The sequence below is a fragment of the Cololabis saira genome, chromosome 23 (genome assembly GCF_033807715.1).
Source record: "Cololabis saira isolate AMF1-May2022 chromosome 23, fColSai1.1, whole genome shotgun sequence".
Taxonomy (NCBI): domain Eukaryota; kingdom Metazoa; phylum Chordata; class Actinopteri; order Beloniformes; family Belonidae; genus Cololabis; species Cololabis saira.
Genome location: NC_084609.1, coordinates 18,342,629 through 18,358,646, shown reverse-complemented (window position 1 = coordinate 18,358,646; position 16,018 = coordinate 18,342,629). Strand labels below are relative to the sequence as shown.

General features: G+C 40.0%; 1 protein-coding gene across 3 annotated transcripts; it reads left to right on the top strand.

The window, feature by feature from the left end:
- The first annotated feature begins 96 nt into the window (after nucleotides 1–96).
- On the top strand, nucleotides 97–14,761 carry pkp2 (plakophilin 2). 3 transcript variants are annotated; one of them, XM_061714917.1, is made up of 14 exons: nucleotides 97–360; nucleotides 1,714–1,781; nucleotides 3,469–3,510; nucleotides 4,055–4,653; nucleotides 4,752–4,890; nucleotides 5,056–5,263; nucleotides 6,247–6,424; nucleotides 7,195–7,312; nucleotides 7,520–7,675; nucleotides 8,244–8,420; nucleotides 11,321–11,474; nucleotides 11,600–11,807; nucleotides 11,888–11,975; nucleotides 13,562–14,761. In XM_061714917.1, exons 1-14 carry the CDS (start codon nucleotides 180–182, stop codon nucleotides 13,640–13,642), a joined length of 2,397 nt encoding a protein of 798 aa, XP_061570901.1. In that variant the 5' UTR covers nucleotides 97–179; the 3' UTR covers nucleotides 13,643–14,761. The 3 variants fall into 3 exon arrangements, with proteins under 3 accessions (XP_061570901.1, XP_061570902.1, XP_061570903.1); XM_061714918.1 differs by lacking the exon at nucleotides 3,469–3,510; XM_061714919.1 differs by lacking the exon at nucleotides 11,888–11,975.
- Nucleotides 14,762–16,018: the final 1,257 nt, after the last annotated feature.

Genomic DNA, 16,018 nt, shown 5'->3' with positions numbered 1-16,018 from the left:
CCGCCCCCTCCCCGCAGACCCGGTCAGACCTTCTGAGAGGCTGATTTATGGTTCCGCGTTACACCAACGCAGAGCCATAATTCAGGCTTCAGAGGTGCGACACAGGAGTGTTGCACCGGGCAGAGCGACTACTCGCCCGGATAACCCTAGAGTCCCGGTGTGTTTTGTCCCGGTCCGTGATGGAGGAGGCGTTTTTCCCGTCGCCGGTGGCCGCCTACGACGTCCCGGACCCGGACGACACCAGCCTGGCTCTGCCGGCCCAGAGATCCTCCAGACTGGACTCCATCGACCGCAGTGTCCGCGTCCAGCAGCAGGTTCTGCTCACTCTGAAGCGGAAGACCAGGAAAAGTTTCTCCAATGGTAATTTTCTTTTAGTAATTATTTTTTCTTCCCATTTATAAGCAGTATAAATGTAAGACTTATTCAGATAATTAACCAGCAGCAGCCAGGTGCATGCGGGCCTTTAACCCGGTCTTCCCACCTGCAGGGATCATTTTCCTGCTCTGCTTTTGTGCCTGATGGTAATTATAGGGGAGGTACATTCTGGGATGCAAAGATATTTCAACCTCTGGTAAATACTATCCACTACTGTACTGGGAAAATATTCAAACAAAACAATCCCATTTCCTTTCCCACCCTGCCAGCCTCTTAATTATCCCAATCCAGATGATCTGTGCACTACTAGAGGTTAAGTTAAGCTTTTTTTGTTTGTTTACTCAACATGTGCACTAATCATTGCAGTAATCATTAATACATGATTGATTCATTATTTTTTTTAATAAATACTGACTGTTGTGATTTTTTTTGGATTGCCTACTTAGTATAGAGGTTCCATTTGGGTACAAATAGGTAATTACTACAGTAAAACTGAACTTTAAAAAAGGTCTAATACGTTACATTTCGGGTAAAAGCTGCATTTAAAAAGTAAGTTCATGATAGTGTGGTTTTAAAACAGTCCGAACACAGTTACGCTTTTTTTTTTCTCATATAGTAAATACAGGTACCGGTATCTTTTCTTCTTCTTGGTGGAATGAATGCTGCACAGTGGATCTCTGGTCCAACAGGTTCCTGTAGTTTCATCTGTGGGCAGCTAATAGATAAAACCTTCTTTACTTCCTTTTATATTAGACTAAATAAATAGATGGCCTTATTGACTTTGAACAAGTCAGTTAGTACAACAGTGATGATAACACGGAAGTGTTAGTTATATTTTATCAAACATGCAGAGCTTTTAGTGACCATGTTTTTCTTTTTGCATTGAAACAAATTGCATTACAATATTGAGGTACACAGTAGGAAGTACGGATGAAATAACTGAGATGTGGTGAACTGCCGCACCCAATTACGCTAGAAAATGATACCTAATCTTGGTATGATAAGCACTTTGTTAAAATAGTGTGATAGAATATTTTGTAGTTGAGAATTAATCGTGACGTCAGTATACAATTATGAGTAATACTTAAAGACTCAAAGGAATTCGTAAAACAAATGTGTTGGTCCTCTTGAAAGATGATCTATGTAACATATGTCTACTACTATTAACAAATATTAGTATTTTACAGCCAGAGCTGTAATATGTAATTTATTAGTGTGTCATGTAAATAAGCATAACATTTGGCTTGCAGGATGCAAATGTGCAGCAGTGAAACAAGGAAGTGTTGTTTTATATTTAAATACAGAGAAGAACGACTTCAATAAAACTTCTTGTTTCAGGTGGAGTCCACTTACACAATACATCAAGGAGCTTTGATGCTGCTGATGGAACATTGAAAAACACAAAGGTAAAGTGTTATTTTACTACTGTGTTTTTACTCCTGCATGCACCAATACTTGCAAAACTTTCATTTTTTTATGGTTTCCACAGAGACATTTATGCCTGGTTTATTGTGAGAATGAGCTGCTTTGACTCGTAGCTTCATATCTTCTCTGCACTTCCTCATATTGTTCACCATTATTTGAATGTGTCCAAATAGGAGTGTCTGTGGTCTTCTGATGCTGCTTTGCTTCATGCTGAAAACTTCCCTGCCGATCTGATGAATCACACTGCATTCTTATCTTTGGCATTGCATTGAACAATGAACACTTTGTGGCAAAATGAACAGATTGAAGGGAGTGTGATCCTGAAAACGACTAAATAAAACAGACTGTACTTCACCATTCTATTAATCACTTTATTTTTATTTCAACAAAGCCATGCGAGAGCAAACGCTGCATGTAAGACAAGAGTAGGCTTTGTAGGAGAAGTGACCAGGAGCCAGGTGTATAAATGATGTACAGTATACCGTCAAAAACCATGTGCATACCTTTTCCTGCACCTGGTTTGGTTCGTGTTAACGAAAAGTGTGAAGTTGTTTTGTGCTTGCACATGGACAGCAATGTCAGGGTCAGTTTCTGGATGACGTCACGTTTGTTGATATTTGAAACAAAATGTCAACAAAAGATCGAGGGCTAGCCCTCCCTCCTATCCTTCCCTCTTCTTCTCTCTCTAGAAAACAAGCCGCACTTCATGTGCATGAACACGATCCTTCCTTTTGTTGGTGATTGAATGGAACAACGTGGGTTTCCAGTTTAGTAAATATGAAGACTGGGGCTGCGTCCAAAATTGCATACTTTCACCCTAATGAGTATGCAAAATGAGTATGCAAGATTTTTTAGTGCGTCCGAAACATTAGAACGTACTCAATAGTGTGCTCTATCCATACTCATTCCGGAGAAATGTATTAGTGTGGATTGATGGATACTAGCCAAGCAGAAACTTCCCACAATGCAATGCAGCAGCGTTTGGTTGCTAAGTGATACGATTATGTCATAATTATAATATTAAGTATAATAATATTATTATATCATTTAATATTATAATATTCGTATATAATAATATTATATAGTGTCATCTTGTTTCGGCCAGGATAAAATAGGATGAAATAGCGGAGCGGAGCTGCTGCTGCTGCTACTGCTGTTGCACGTCACTTCCTCCCAACGGCAGGAAGTGCCGTGTGGCTCTGAATAGTACATCCGAATTAATGCATACTACTGATATTTACTCAAAAGTGTGCCAAACTTTAGTATACTTTTTAGTATATGCTTTTTAGTATCGCACTTCGGATGCACCGTGGGTGTTTTTAATTGCGAGATGAGCAGGAGAGGAAATATTCAGTGAACGCCACAAAAAGTGGCAAAAAGTGTTTTAAGTTAGAAAGCACTTACTGTACCCAAAATATGAGATGACAATTTCTGTCTGATTAATTTCATCACTTTTTTTTCGTAAATACTCTTTTTAAATCCTTTTTTTTTTTAAACTTGTAGGTGCTATAAATAACTGCACTTTTGTGTAACGATTGTGTGCAACAATAGCTGCACGAAGGCCTTTCTAAAGTCGCTTCAGGAAGACGTTATAGATTGGATAAAAAAAAAAAAGTATTCAAGTTGTTTTGGACACCAAATATATTTGTTTCATGCTCTATCACACAGTTGTGCCTCCCTCCTGTTGGTTTGAGTCGTCTCCATGTAAAGGTATATAGACAAAAATAAAAGCTGAATACATTTTTTAAATTTCTCATCTTCATCCTGCTGATAGCAATCTTAAACATGCATGTCCATTTAGTGGTATAATTATATGCAAATTGTTGAGTAGGGACATCATTCATAATCATTCATAAACAAAACTGGGAGTGGAAATCATATTTGTTCACGTGAATGCAATTATGAAATGATCTACATTTATAATTAGGAATTATATGAAGGAGCTTCATAAATCTAACACAGTGAATGTAGATATATTTTTCTGTTTTTGTCCGCACACACAGTCTTTTGCATGAAACTACACACACTTTTATGCAGACGCCTAATTGACTAACTCATTTATAAATGCATGAGCTACCATAGATATTAATGAGTAATATCACAAATGGCATTATAATGGCTTTGTACACAGTTAATGTTCCTATAACACTTTGAACTATTATATATATATATATATATATATATATATTTGATGTCCTGAGTGGAAAAACAGGCCACAATGTCTCACTGACTGTAGTTCAATTTTTTTAAACAGATAAATGGATTTGGATTCAGCAACTCCTCAGAAAACCATGTACAAAGACCGTCCAGGAAGATGGAACTGGCTCCGCCACCAAGCCCAAAGTTATCCCACAGTCACTTTAATTACAGTACTTACACCCCGGCGACGCGCATGGTCCCAGGACCCGTCCATTCACACATGGGGGGAGCTACACAGGACATCTCATCTGGGTCAGATCCATTTAGGCGCTATGCTCGCTCAGAGTCGACTTATGGTATGCGGAGGTACGCATCCACTACCACACCGCGGAACTTCAGGTGGAGATCAATCAGAGAGACTGCAGGACCACAGTATACGCTCACAGATGCAAGGACTCAGCAACATCTTGAATTGGGTTCTCCACGGTGCCATCAACGGGAGAACCTGACTCCAGGAGACAGTTTTATGAGGTTTGGATCTGCCCAGCCAGATGGAGGTTTAACGTGGCTGGCTGGGGTCAGGAAGGGCAGTCAGGAATACCCGGGACATATGTCATACACATCTTCTGTTGGTAGTGCAGGGGTGGACACGGAGAGGCTGGCAGAAGCAGCACTCCCCATGCAGCAGATACGGACCCAGAGGGCCTTATCATTGTAAGATCTGTGTTTACTTTGTTCATTTAATGAATTCAGTGTGTCTCTATGGTCCGGATTCAGGCCTCTACATGAATTATTTGTGTCTTGTCACACAGGAAGTCTGACAGAAAGCCTCCAGAGATGACGCTGGAGAGGGCTGTGACCCTTTTGACCCAGGACAATGAGGAGATGCTGATCCGTGCAGCCACTTGCATACAAAGTCAATGTTTCCAGAGAGCTGATGCCAAAAAGAGGGTATACACTGAGCGTGGTTATTTTACATACAGTCAAAATGTAGCTTCTTTGGTGTTAAATCTGAGAAATGAATGTGAGAAAATAAAAGCAGTTTTAATTAATTATGGTCACGGCCTCGGCTGACGTCAATTTATGTCCACTTTTCTTATCCACTTCTGGTTTCAGGTGTTTTATCTGCATGGGGTGAAGAAGCTCCTGCAGCTCCTCGACAACGACAGCGAGGAGGTTCAGCGCGTCGCTGCCACGGCCCTGCGTAATGTTGTTTACCAGAGCAATGAAAATAAGGAGGAAGTGAAGGACGGCGATGGTTTGGCGGTCATTTTGAAGGCACTTACAAACAGCCATGACATGGACACCAGGCGCCAACTTACCGGTCAGTTTGTTACACGTCACATTTGCTCCTGGTGATGACACTGTAAATGATATATGACTGACCTTATTCAGTGTGGTTGTTATATTTATCAGAATATAATTAAGAAGTTTCAGTTAGATAAACATCATAATGTTGGTTAAGATGTGACCAAAAACACCAACAAAGATTGCTGGAAAGGCAAATCATAGGCCCTGCTTTACAAAAAAAGATCATCAAGAAGTTTTGATCATCATTTAATCTTGGAGAGGTAGCCCGTGATTCTGCTGTGCACAAAAATGGCCACAGTGAAAGAGTCATCAGAAGATTACTTTTCCTGCATCTGCATTATGAAAAAATAACAAAAAACAGGGCAGAAGTTTAACAAAGATTACATGAACCATCATGGTTAAAACATTGCTGTGGACTGATGGGAGCTAAATGGAAAATAAAACTGATGAGAAGAAGCTTGGGGAAGAAAGTGTAGACCTTCCCAACTATTAAGCACGGGTGTAGATGAATTATGGTTTGGGCTGGTGTTGCACCCAGAGAGCATTTCAGTGGTGAAAAGAGGGATTGATTTCATTTAAAAAGTGAAAGATGATGATATGATGATTGTTGTGGACTGATTATTTTTTAGCCTTAATCCTTGAACTTTTATCTTTTTATAAATTTTATATATTCTATATTGTATGTCAGGGTGCATTGGTCTCCCAGTTTTTTTTTTTTTTTTTTTTGGTCTCCCAGTTTTTATTTATTATGCTTATTTTTCAATCAAAATGTCAAAGCACCTTGTATTTCATGTACCTGGATGAAAGGTGCTATATAAATAAAATTTGATTGATAAGTAAGTGGTTTAAAAGCAGGACAATGATCTTAAACAAAACAAAAGATTTAATATAAAGCCCACGCTGAAGAGAAGAATTTCACAAAACGAAAGACCTGTTCTTTAAAAAAAACAACAAATCACCTCACAAATGATCATATTATTCCGACCTTACTCTCAGGTTTGTTGTGGAACCTCTCCTCTCATGACATTTTGAAGGAGCATTTCCCCAAAGACGCCGCCCGCATCCTCACCAAGTCCGTCCTGGTGCCCGGCTCTGGCATTAATGAAGGAGAAAACCCAAAAGACGAGCTGTTTGCTGACGATGAGGCTTTCTACAGCGCTACGAGCTGCCTGCGGTAGGCATCTTTCTTGCTCTGCTTCGGGAAGGTTTTACCGTTTGCGTTTATAGAATAGAGTAAATACTACTGATGGATCATTACAAACTGCTTTCTATCAGCTGCACCCTAAAAATATCACTTTTTGATGAATATCCAGGTTGACTGAAGAAATTAAAGGTGAAAAAGAAAGTTTATCCTCTGTTAGTTCACATGAAGGTTGAGTTACTAATCCTGGTAAACTAATACGAGCTGCCTTGACCCCCGCTGGAAAAATAATTGACTTTTCTGAACTGTAATAATGTGAAAATAAAACTCCCAAACTTAGATTGCTGGTAATGGTTTTTTATCTTTTATAGCCTAAGATTATGAATCATTGAGTTGCCTTTTTACTTGTTTAGACAGCGTGTGTGTTTACAAAGCAGGAGATATCAGACACACTGCCCTCTTGGCAACTGCAGCCACATGAAAAGAGTGAAAGACTGAATTATTCAACAAGCTTTCTCGTCTCTCTGCTCTGCTGGACTGAAATCGGTCTGTTCTTGCAGGCCCCCTGCTATCAAGTTCCTCTTATTATTTTCTAAAACCCTCCCAGCGAATTAAAGCAATTCCAATTTCACTTCTGTTTCGTTGCTTCACAAAGTACCTATTGTGTGGATATAGACTGGATATCGTATCTATTTTTCCTGTGGAGGTCTTCTGTAGTCTTCTGCTGAAGCTGTTGCAGTTGGACCAACACATAGACACACACGTCCCAGTGTGATGACTGTTTTTACTCCATTTGCTTATAGAAATCTGAGTTGTGCCGGCCCAGACGTCAGGGAAGAGATCAGGAACTGTGAGAATCTCATCGACTCTCTGATCTACTACACCCGAGGAACTGTAGCCAATCGTAAGACTGATGACAAGGTAAATGAAAATGATAAGGATTCCAGAGAAAACGCTCACCTTCACAGATTGTTCCGAAACTCTTATCTCCTCGCTGTGTGGTTTCATGGAGTCTAAGCAGGGATATCCGCTTCTGTTTAGATCAGTCCATTTAAAAAAAAAAAAAGTACAAACTTGGATTTTAATCTTACTTTGATGTGGTCTGCTAAATACCTCTCTCTCGCAAAGTCCACAGAGAACTGTGTCTGCATCCTGCACAACGTGACTTATCGGATTGAGCTTCCAGGGTACTACACCCACGCTCCGAGAGAATCTCAACAAAACTTGGCTCACAAGCAGCCGTCGCTTGGCTGTTTTTCTTCTCGCAGTGCCAAGATCAACAAGGTAATCCTTTTTACTTAGTAATCCTCTTTGACGATATTAAACATGTCTATGTGGTTGAGTCACTGAAAAAATTGTTCTCCACATAAAGGAGAGGTGGGTGTCTTCTTATATAACATTAGTGGTTAACTTAATCTCACTTATTAAGCATCACTAGACATCGATGTGCTGCTGAAACGGCCAGTGTTGTTATTTTTACTAGCGTTTTGGAGCCTGGCCGCAGGGATCGAGTCCTAATAACCTCTAATATTCTGCTCAATAGAGCCTGTTGATACTTTAGTCATGAAGTTGAGAAATGTATTCAGCTTTATTGCCCTGAGGCCAAGTAAAAGATTAGCTTTTGTCTTGTTGAGGACATCCAAAAGGGATGGTGGTGTAATGAGGCCTTGCTCACAGTCTGTTAAAATCTTCAAGGTGTTCGATCAGATTGAGACTTTCAGACACAATCATTGCCAGAACCTTGAATGCTCAAGATGTTCTTGCTGGTGAAATAAACTGTAAATGTCTATATAGCTGCCCCTTATGAAGAACATGAACCCCCTGACTTACAGGTCTGTCTGCTTCCTCACAGGATCTGAAGCAACAGCAACTCCTGCTGGAGGAGATGGCCGACCCCCGCGGGAAAGAGTGGCTGTGGAGCCCCATCACCTTCCGGATGTACCTGTCGTTGGTGGCCTGCAGCACGCGGGACGTCACGCGGACGGCTGCTGTCGGAGCGCTGCTGAACATCACTGGTGGAAACGGAGAAGTAAGAAGGGAGAGCTCTCTGTACAGTTGCATAGATTCCAGCATGAGAGGAATAGAAACAACTCATCAGCACAATGTTCGAGATTGCAAGCTGTATCTACACTTGAAAAAGATCAGGGGCCTCATTTATAAAGCTTGCGTGCGCACAAAACAGGGCTTGAAAGATGCGCACGCCACCTTCTACGCAAAGGTTGGGAATAAAAAAAAAAAAAACTAACGGAAAAATGTCCATATCTTTACGCAAACTTTGATCCTAGCGCACGAACATTTTGAAGATATGAAGCCAGATTAATTTCATACTTTTAATGTCATCACATATCAGACTTGTAATATAATAGCGTGTCCCTCTGTGTTTGAAGCACAGCGTCAGTCAGGATGCTCTGGTGCTGCTGGTGGTGCAGGACACGCCGTGCCGGTGTCGTGCCAAAAAGTGATTGCCTGCCAGAATCTGATTTCTACCCTTTCTCACCTACCAAAAATTGATTGAAGGCCAAATACAGTTAATGAAAGGTTGTTTCTGCCTAAATATGACTTGATCTCATTCTTGAGCTTCATAATCTGAAAATCTGACGTTTCAGCGCTATCGCTCAACGGGCTGCTGTGCGCGCTCCCGCGGCCAGAAATCAGATTCTGGCAGGCCGGCGTTTACAGCAGCAACAACGTGCTGCCACTCACTCGCTTTCTTTTTGTTAGTGATGCCACTACTGTGACCACCAAATAATGTGATTTTCCTGCCTCCACCTCATCCACAATATCTCGATCTCAGTCTCTGTGAAATTTAGTGGCACGGTTGCCTGGCTCGACACGTCTCATTCATCCTGACGCGCAGCAGAAACAGGCTGCAGGAAGCTGCGCATACTCAGCAGGCTCATTTGTATGCAAATACAGTCATCAAGTAGTTTGCATTTGCGTGTAGAGGGCGGGGTATGAGGCGAATTCACGTGCGCAACCTTCCAGGTGGACTGTGATTTATAAAGCGAACATTGCGTGCAGATGTGCGTGCACATGGTTTTATAAATCAGGATTTTTTTGTGCGCACGCCATTTTCGGCTTTTGAGCGCACGTACACTTTTAGTATGACTCCTACGCACTCTTTTATAAATGAGGCCCCAGGTTTTTAATCAGTATCATGCTGGTTAAACAGCTCATTGTAAAGCTGTAGCTGAACTATCTTAGCATCACTTGAAGAGGACAAAGAAAGAAAAACACATTTCTTTGCTTAAGAGGGTGCAATATTTTTGGATGTCTAAAGTGACTATTTACTCCAAAACTCTGGTATAACCTGATTAATTTGTTTGGAGCTGCTGGTGGATTCTGTGACATCACAAACCCACATAAACATAAGAATAACCAGCCTATTTCAACTAAATTTTACATTTGGCGGCCTTTGGTGTACATTGGAAGTGGGAAATGCAAAGTTGTAACACCAGACTGAAAGACTTTAAAAGAAAGGGGTGGAGTTACGTCTCTGACTCCACCCCTAAAAGCAGCCATTATGAACAGATGTGTGAAGTCAGGGTTCAAAATTGTGCTAAAATTGTGGACTTATAAAAACCTTTTAAATCATTATTTGTTACAGTGAGTATACATGATTATTAACTCAAGTGAACTAAGCACTAAAGAAGCCAAGACAGTTCAGTTTTTTTACATTTTAAACAATTAAACAGTAAAAAAAAAAACAGAAAAAGTTACATTTGAAAGTTGCAGCTAATATTTTGCTTTTAAACCGTGATAACTAAATTGTTAGCATCAAATTTATTTTGATTATTGTTCTCCAATATGAGTTCATGAAATAATTTTTGAGACACAATAATACTATTGGTGTAAAAATGCACCACATCAGCCAATCAAAACATTCTGGGGTGACACAGCACTTGGTTACTGAGTACAAGGGGAAGGTTGAGGTACTGAAAGAGGCAGTCATGGTGGGTTTTAAGACACCGCCTCCAGTGACGTTACCAGTGTCCAGGTGTCAGACACAGACTGTACATAGACATGGAACAAGCATAATGTCACGTGACCCAGTGTTTTCTGCTTGGTTTTTGCTCCCAGCTCCTTCAGCTGAACATCGCCGGATAGCTGCAGAGCTACAATCAGAAATTTATAGAAGGATAGACAGTTTAATATGTTGACACAACGGCAAAATCAAATATGGCGGTTGCATTTAGCTAACGATTGGTATATACAAATGGGTGTTTGCTTCGCTAAGTGCCGTAGCATGGCGATTACGGATGAGGAAGTGATAAATGGCTAGCCCGACTGTCAGTCAATCATATTAGAATAAAATGTAACGCTTTATATAGTGTCCTTGTGCGGTGCAAAATAATTTTCACCCCCTCAGATTTGTCATCGGTGCTAAATCAGACAATTGAGACCAAATGTGTTTTTTAACCCGGCCGTAAATATGTTAATTTCTGCTGTTGTTCGACACTTTAACATTGGAGGTTGACTGGGTTATTAAGCCAGCCTCTAGTGGCCAGTCTAGGAACTGCAACTAATCTTAGGTCCACCTGAGACTCAACCCGGAGCATTGTCTACATTTTAATGTAAAAAGCTGAACATAACTTTGTAATTTACACAGTAAAAAACAAAATCAGACTTTTTTTCTGCCAGGATTTAATGTTTTTGTGTGATCTTTAGACCCAATGTTTTAATAATGTACATCAAAATACAGAAAAATCACAAAACAAAACAAATAAGGACAAATTTAATTCACACATTTGAGATTGTGCTGAAAAAAATGACACTAAAACAAGACACGGTAAAGAGTTTTTAAGGTGAAATATAGAAATAAAATCAAAAGTAGTCAAAACAGCCAGTTGTAGAAACTTCGGGGCATTGAACCTGCAATTTAAATGAAAATCCTGCCATATTCATGGAGTGTTTTTCCTGTTTTAATAGATGACAAACCCCATCGCCTTCACCATCGTGCAGCGGGAGAATGGACTTCAGCACATTAAGAAAGTTTTAGTAGAGGAAGACAGTCAGGTGAAGAGAACGGCCATACTCCTGGTAAAAAACCTCTCTCGCTATCAGGAACTGCACCCAGCCATCGGTAACTTATATTTATACTCTTTTAAAATGTATTCTTCCACTCATCCTTCAGTTTTTTATGCATCAGACTATACAGTTTGAATTTTGAATATAACCTTGTAATACATGTTTTCTTTCCTCCTGCAGTGGAGCATGTGTTGCCAGAGGTGGTGAAGACGCTACCTGACGACGTGGATGACGATGATGACAACCGCCCCAACCAGCCCAACGAGGTGACGGCTTCTCTGTGTAATATCCTGATTAACCTGAGCCAGAGTGACGTGAAGAACGCCAAAGTCATCATCGAGCAAGGAGCAATCCCGAGGATCATCAACATCAGCTACACATACGATGGGTTAGTCAGTGCAATGACTCTCCTTTAAACACCCAACTGAGCTATTTTAAGTGAATTTTCTTGACTCTTCCTTCTCCTAGTTCTGTACCGAACAAAGCGGGTAGGGCAGCATGTGTTCTTCTGAGCACAATATGGAAATACACTGATCTCCATGGAGACCTCAAGAAAGTGAGACATTTTACGCACTTAATAAACCTGTTCTCTGAGAACAGACTTAGCTGCTTCCTTATGCTCATTATTTTTGTATTACATGACACTGATACAGTTTACTTAAAGGGGACCTATTATGGCATCTAATACCTATTTTAAACAGGCCTTGAATGTCTTAAAAACAAACTTTTGATTGTTTTTGCTAAATAAATTAGAAATTCAGCCCCTGAGCCATGTCTTTATCTTCCCATTCTCTAAGCTCATTATCTATTTGGGATTCTGAGTGGGCGGGGCTATGATAATGAGGCACTGTGCTGATTGGCTGCCTGAATGACGCAATACAAATACAAAAATGGCGGAAGCTCCGGCCGGCGGAGTTACACCTTGTCCTAACACCGTGTCATAACTGCATGCGATGCGAGCGAGCGTCAGCGACAAAATCAATTCCATTGCTTTATTTTTTATATTGGACTGTCCTAACTGGCCGCAGCGCTGCGCGCCGTTTTGAGCTGAACATTTGTCCGACGCCCTGCTTCTATTTTCTTCCTGTCGCTCGGTTGAAAGCCGGTTGAAAGCGCTGTAGGAAACGGTCATGGATGAGGAACGGCTGATCCAGTTAGTTGATATGAGAAGTTATCTCTATGATACCTCGTCATTTCACTACAAAAACCTCAATAAAGTGGCAGCTGGCTGGAGGGAGATGGACAGAGAGCGTCCGATGTCACGCAGTGCGATGCGATAGTCGGGACGCTCGCATGCAGTTAGGACATGGTGTTTAGTTGTGGGCGTTGTTTGCATTTTGGTTACGTAACGAAAGGGAGCAGAATCTGAACGGCTTGTAGAAACCACATCAGACTGGATGGATGATCCCGGGCGGCTGTACAGACACTGCAGAATTTGGTTGCTTTCCTCCTTCTCTGAGTTGGCAGGCTGAGGGGAGAACAATTTAGATATGTTAAAGCAAGAAAAAACCTGTTTTTCATAATAGGTCCCCTTTAATGTGTGTATTTGAAAATCATGTCTGGTTAATGTTTGGTATACAGTATATGTGTATATAATATATATGAATGAATGAATGAAATTTTTTTTATTTCGAACATGCTAAAAAAAATATATATATATGTAAATATATATATATTTAAACCAAAGAACAATAGTTAAATAATAATCATGATAAATACAGTATAATATAAATCATAACAATCATAAACAAAAACATGCCTCACTGGCTTTTTTTCTTCTTCCTTTTTTGCATATATATATATATATATATATATATATATATATGTATGTATGTATGTATGTATGTATGTATGTATGTATGTATGTATGTATGTATGTATGTATGTATGTATGTATGTATGTATGTATGTATGTATATATATATATATATATATATATATATATATATATATATATATATATGAGAGAGAGAGAAAATATAAATACACATAAGCTTAAAATCCACTCATGTAATTGACTTGCAGCCGCCAATGTTTTTCACTCACCACTAGGGGGCACCAACATTTCAAATGAACTACAAATAGCCATAAACTTCTACAGTGCAACAGAAACGGTGTAAACAGTTTCCTCTCTTTCAACAGCGTAACTTCAAGAAATCAGATTTCATCAACGCAAGGACAGAAAAGCTGAAATCAGCCGGAGATCCAAAAACATCACTTTGATAGTGTCAGTGTCATGACTTGCACACTTCTGATGTCATGGATCATCTTCAGCAGTGTACTGATGGACTTTTTTTGAGTGCACACAAAAGACTTTATGTTTAATTTTAATGTTACTTTTGTAATATTTTTCTTTTGGTTGTAAATGTTTAGGATGAGTATGTCATTGAGGTATATTTAAATGAGCAGTGTGCTTTATGAAAACTGAAGAAATGATGTTATAACCAAAAAAACCCCCAGAAAAACAGGACATTTTTTACTTTTAGTAATTTTAATTTGAATATTTTATTCCTGCTCTCTGGTGAGAACTCAACAGTTGATGATAATATTACGTTATCAAATGCTACATTATTTCAGATGCACTGAAAACATTCAATCACATCAGAGCAGTTAAGGTGAACGACAACTGCATTCTGACTTTGAGAAACCAAATGACATGTTTCACTAGTTGTCAGAGGAAATAATCGGTTTTGAAGGAACTTTCATATTCATGTTGTTTTTTCTGTTTATTTAAACGGGATCTATTATGCTTTCCTCTCAAATCTCACATAATGTCTGAAAGTCGCGTTTAGTGATGTGCAACATCGCCTATACTGGTGGGCCTCACTGGGTTCATCAGAGTTGATATTGACACTGAAACATTTATTTTAGATAAAGACCTTAGTCTTTGTACACTAGTTATGCAGCATTCTCTTCTGTGTGTGGTAGTTTATACCCTCTTTTGGAGGCAACATGGCCTGTTGGCATCATTTGAATAACACTGAAGTGGCCATGAAGGGGACCAATCCGAACCGAGTGGGGTGGGTTGTAGGCGGGGAAGGAGAAAGCCTCAGATCATGATGGCAGACCTTAGAAAACACAGGGGAAGCAGAGGAAGGAGATGAAATAGTTAACAAGGAATCTATAGTTTTATGGCCGGTTTGGATGGATGGATGGATGGATTAAGAAAACAAGATTTTTTAAATTTACAAAAGCCAAAGAAAAGTAGTACGATGGGTCCCTCTTAATGAAATGTCAGAACTCAGCAGTCCATAAAATTGCAAGGAAACTGGTATCATCGGATGTTTTTCCACAAGACAATGCAGAGTCTCTCAGCCATATGCAAATAAAATGTGGATTCGGTGCCTGTGCATGTTCCTGATGTGTGGCTTTTATGTTCATTTGTCAGACCTCTGAGTGACTTTGAGAACCAGGAGCTGCAGAATCCATGTGGGACCTGGCAGGGGCAGCTGCAGTGCGGTACAGCTGAAGGGGTGAGGGTGGGGGGAGATGGCTGTTCAAAAACAGAGATGTTGTTTTTCTTTTTTTGATTGAACAAAAACCAACATTCAGCTTTAATTACCGATATCGCTTAATACGTTAGGAAAGGGAACAGCCAGATAATATAGAATACAGGGGCGCAAGTCACAGCTGAGATGCAGAATCCTTGTGCTGAACTCATCCTCAGTGTCGTCAATTTTTTTTCAACAGCCAAACTCCCCCTGGGATCCACTTTGTCTAATGAACTTCTCGTCAACTGGGAAATTTAGAAAGGGCTCACTGGGTTTCAGGCGGTGGTTAAGTCCTCTGAATCAAATTAACAGTATCCCACAAAGTAATTACAGCTTTGTGCCAGTGATTCAAGGAGCCTCTACAAGACATGTTGCGTGAAAAGATTCAGTCTGCCTCGACAAGCACGGAGTAGCACGACACCACAGGAAAATCACTTTGAGGTCTAAACTGGATTTTATCTTACAGTTTTGTTGTTTGGTGCAGAAATCAGAGAGGACCAGCCTGAGAGTGGATTTCCGTGTACACGCATGACAAGACAAATATGTTATAATTCACATATCTATATGACCAGCAGGGGGCAGTGGAGCAGTATCAAAAACATCACAGTGGCAGCTGTTCATGAAGAGAAAAGATCCTGTTTTGGTGTTTAAAATTGTCCTCAAAAGGACATTCTTTGTATTCATAAACTCTATATCTTTTGTGTTTCAACACACCTTTGCTTCTCATACTAAACTCTAACTAAGCCTTTCTGTTTTCAGGTACTAATCTCTACTCCCTTTTTATTCTCCTTAATAATCTGTTTCACCCTTTGTGAGCTATTTTGATGACGAAGTCCACGGTTTTCACAGCCTGATTTGGGCTGAGGGAGGAAAAAGATAAATTAGCTGCCAAATCCTCTAACAATAGCGTCCTTGTTTCTCTGCAGTCGAGGCTGCTTTGAGAATCTATCCATTTTACTCATTTCACAAGAAAAGCTTCACCTTGTTGCAGCAAATAGGTTACCAGACATTGGAAACGTCACAGGATTAGTCTGGAAAATAAAAATCCTGTGTCGGGCTTCAAAATCCAAAGATGAAGCCAGAAGAATATTTATAGGCCACCACAGAA